This window comes from Solanum pennellii, chromosome 12 (genome assembly GCF_001406875.1).
Source record: "Solanum pennellii chromosome 12, SPENNV200".
NCBI classification, from domain to species: domain Eukaryota; kingdom Viridiplantae; phylum Streptophyta; class Magnoliopsida; order Solanales; family Solanaceae; genus Solanum; species Solanum pennellii.
Window position 1 is genome coordinate 78,033,880 of NC_028648.1, and position 2,323 is coordinate 78,036,202.

At 28.1% G+C, this 2,323-nt stretch overlaps 1 protein-coding gene across 1 annotated transcript; it reads left to right on the plus strand.

Annotated features, from left to right (window-relative positions):
* The first annotated feature begins 624 nt into the window (after positions 1–624).
* LOC107006927 (protein LURP-one-related 11-like) lies at positions 625–2,013 on the plus strand. The gene is made up of 3 exons (XM_015205436.2): positions 625–941; positions 1,074–1,295; positions 1,400–2,013. The coding sequence occupies exons 1-3, from the start codon at positions 675–677 to the stop codon at positions 1,532–1,534; spliced, it is 624 nt and encodes a 207-aa protein (XP_015060922.1). The 5' UTR covers positions 625–674; the 3' UTR covers positions 1,535–2,013.
* The last annotated feature ends 310 nt before the right edge of the window (positions 2,014–2,323 follow it).

Consider the following 2,323-nt stretch of genomic DNA (forward strand, 5'->3'; position numbering starts at 1 on the left):
ACGTCTAACTTAAAATATATAGATACATATATATATCCTTTAAATGTAGAATTTGACATATGTATATACCGTATTTTCTGACAAATGGTGTTCAATATGACCGTAGATTAAAGAAAACACTTCTAGAAATATCATTTCTAAGTTTAATTTGTTATTTTCATTTTCCTAGAAGATATACAAATGGTCTTGAGATCGAATAGTATCTTTCTTGCTTATCTATCAAATCCCACAAAATAAGTAAAAAAGAAACCCCCACTTATATTCCACAAAAAATATATATTTTTTATTTTATATCAAACACATCTTGAATCTTTTTTGGTAAGTGATTCTGACAAGGCCATCCCAACTTGCTAATATACAAAATAGTGTCATCTCTACTTTATTTCTCAAAGTATATTCCCACCACAATGCAAAAAATGTGTTCCAATCCAAGTCAATGCCTTTATATTTTATTTTCATTTTTTTTTTTGCTTCAATGGATAACATTTCCACTTTCTTATTAGTTTCTTGGATTATATTATTTTATTAGTAACTATTATGGGCTTCTTAAATACATCAACATATATATATTATATGTATATATATACCCTTTATATTTCTATACTCATTCATTGTATACTTAGGTGGAAATAAGTTTGAAAAAAAATACTATACTAGCTTCCTTTGTTCATTCAATGGCCAAAATATATCCAGAAACACTCAAGAACTACTCTTCTTCTTCTTCTTCGTCTTCGTCCTCGTCCTCGTCTTGTTATGTGACATCCACTAGAGAAATATTTACTATATGGATGAAATCTCTAGTGTATCATGGGAATGGTTGTACTGTTTTTAATTCTAAAGGTGATATTGTTTTTAGAGTTGATAATTACCAAGAAAGAAATAGTAATGAAGTTTTCCTCATGGATCTTAGTGGACAAGTTCTCTTCTCAATTAAAAAAGAGGTAATAAAAAAAAAATAACTTACTAGTCTGTCTTTTTTCGATTTTATTTTCTCATCTGGTGTTCAGTATGACATAGTTAAGAGTACACATAGCTTGACGATTTCATTAAGTTTAATTTTATTTTTTCAACAGAGACTAAGATTACTTGGTAGATGGAGTGGATATTTAAGTGGTGGATTTAAAGGAAAGCCATGGTTTCAAGTGAGAAGAAATTGGAAATATTCAAACGGAGATGTTATTTGTGATGTAAATTTAGGGTGTGATAAATCTATTAAAAGTTGTTATAAGATTCAACAAATTGACAAAAAATCATCATTTCAAATCTCAAATAATATTGGTCAACTTGTAGCAAAGGTAATTATTTGATTCAAAGAATTTAATTTGAGTATTTATATGATTAAACAACATTATACTATATTCTTTTTGTTTTGTTATGTAAAATTGTGTATATTATATAGGTAAATCAAAAGCAATCATCAAGAGGATTTGGGTATGGTGATGATGTGTTAAATCTAGAAGTGGAACCTCAAGTTGATTACTCATTTATTGTGGCTCTTGTGACAATATGTGGTTTGATTAAACACAAATTATAAAGAGCACAATTAGTCTAAATTGACTTTTGCAAGATATAATCCTGAAATCAAAATTGGGTCTTCATAAAATTTCAAGCGGGCGCGAACGCTATCGAATGAAAATTTTTCGATTTTCAGTTCAGAATTCGATGTGAGGAAAAAGATCCTAGGTCAAGGTGGTAGCACGTATGGTACGATATCAGTCCCTTGATCTCAGTGCAATGTGTGAGACTTAGTCAAGAGATCGATTTTGAAGATATTAATTAAAAAAAAAAAGGAAAGAAGTTGGATATTACTTTGATTCATGTTCATGTTCATTTTGGGCCTTCTGTTGATTCTAGGCCCATTAAAATCAAGCTAGTGGCCCATATTTCATGGTTTGACAATTTTGCTCTAGTGATGAAAATATGTTTTTCATGTATAGTCTATTTAGTTGATTAATTTTTTTATAAAATACAAAGTTTTGTACTGTTGCTGGTTCATTTGGATTGACTGGTTAAAAGTTTAGTTGACTAGTTTCAAGTGTAAAATACTGAAATTTTATTTTATCAATAATAATTAGATGCTTACATAAAAACTAGATATTGGTGTGTTTCAGCACGATTTCACTATATGTCATTATTTTTATCTCAATTTATATGTTATAAGCGGAATTTGAAAAATCGACCATTTTAATTTTTTTATTTTTTGTTTATAGTTTTAAAGCTATAATTTATTGTGATTTTTGTGCTATTTTAAAATAATGTATGTTACTCTCATTTCGATTAACGTGAATACTCATAAATATTTTCAGTTATTAATTTACTTTGA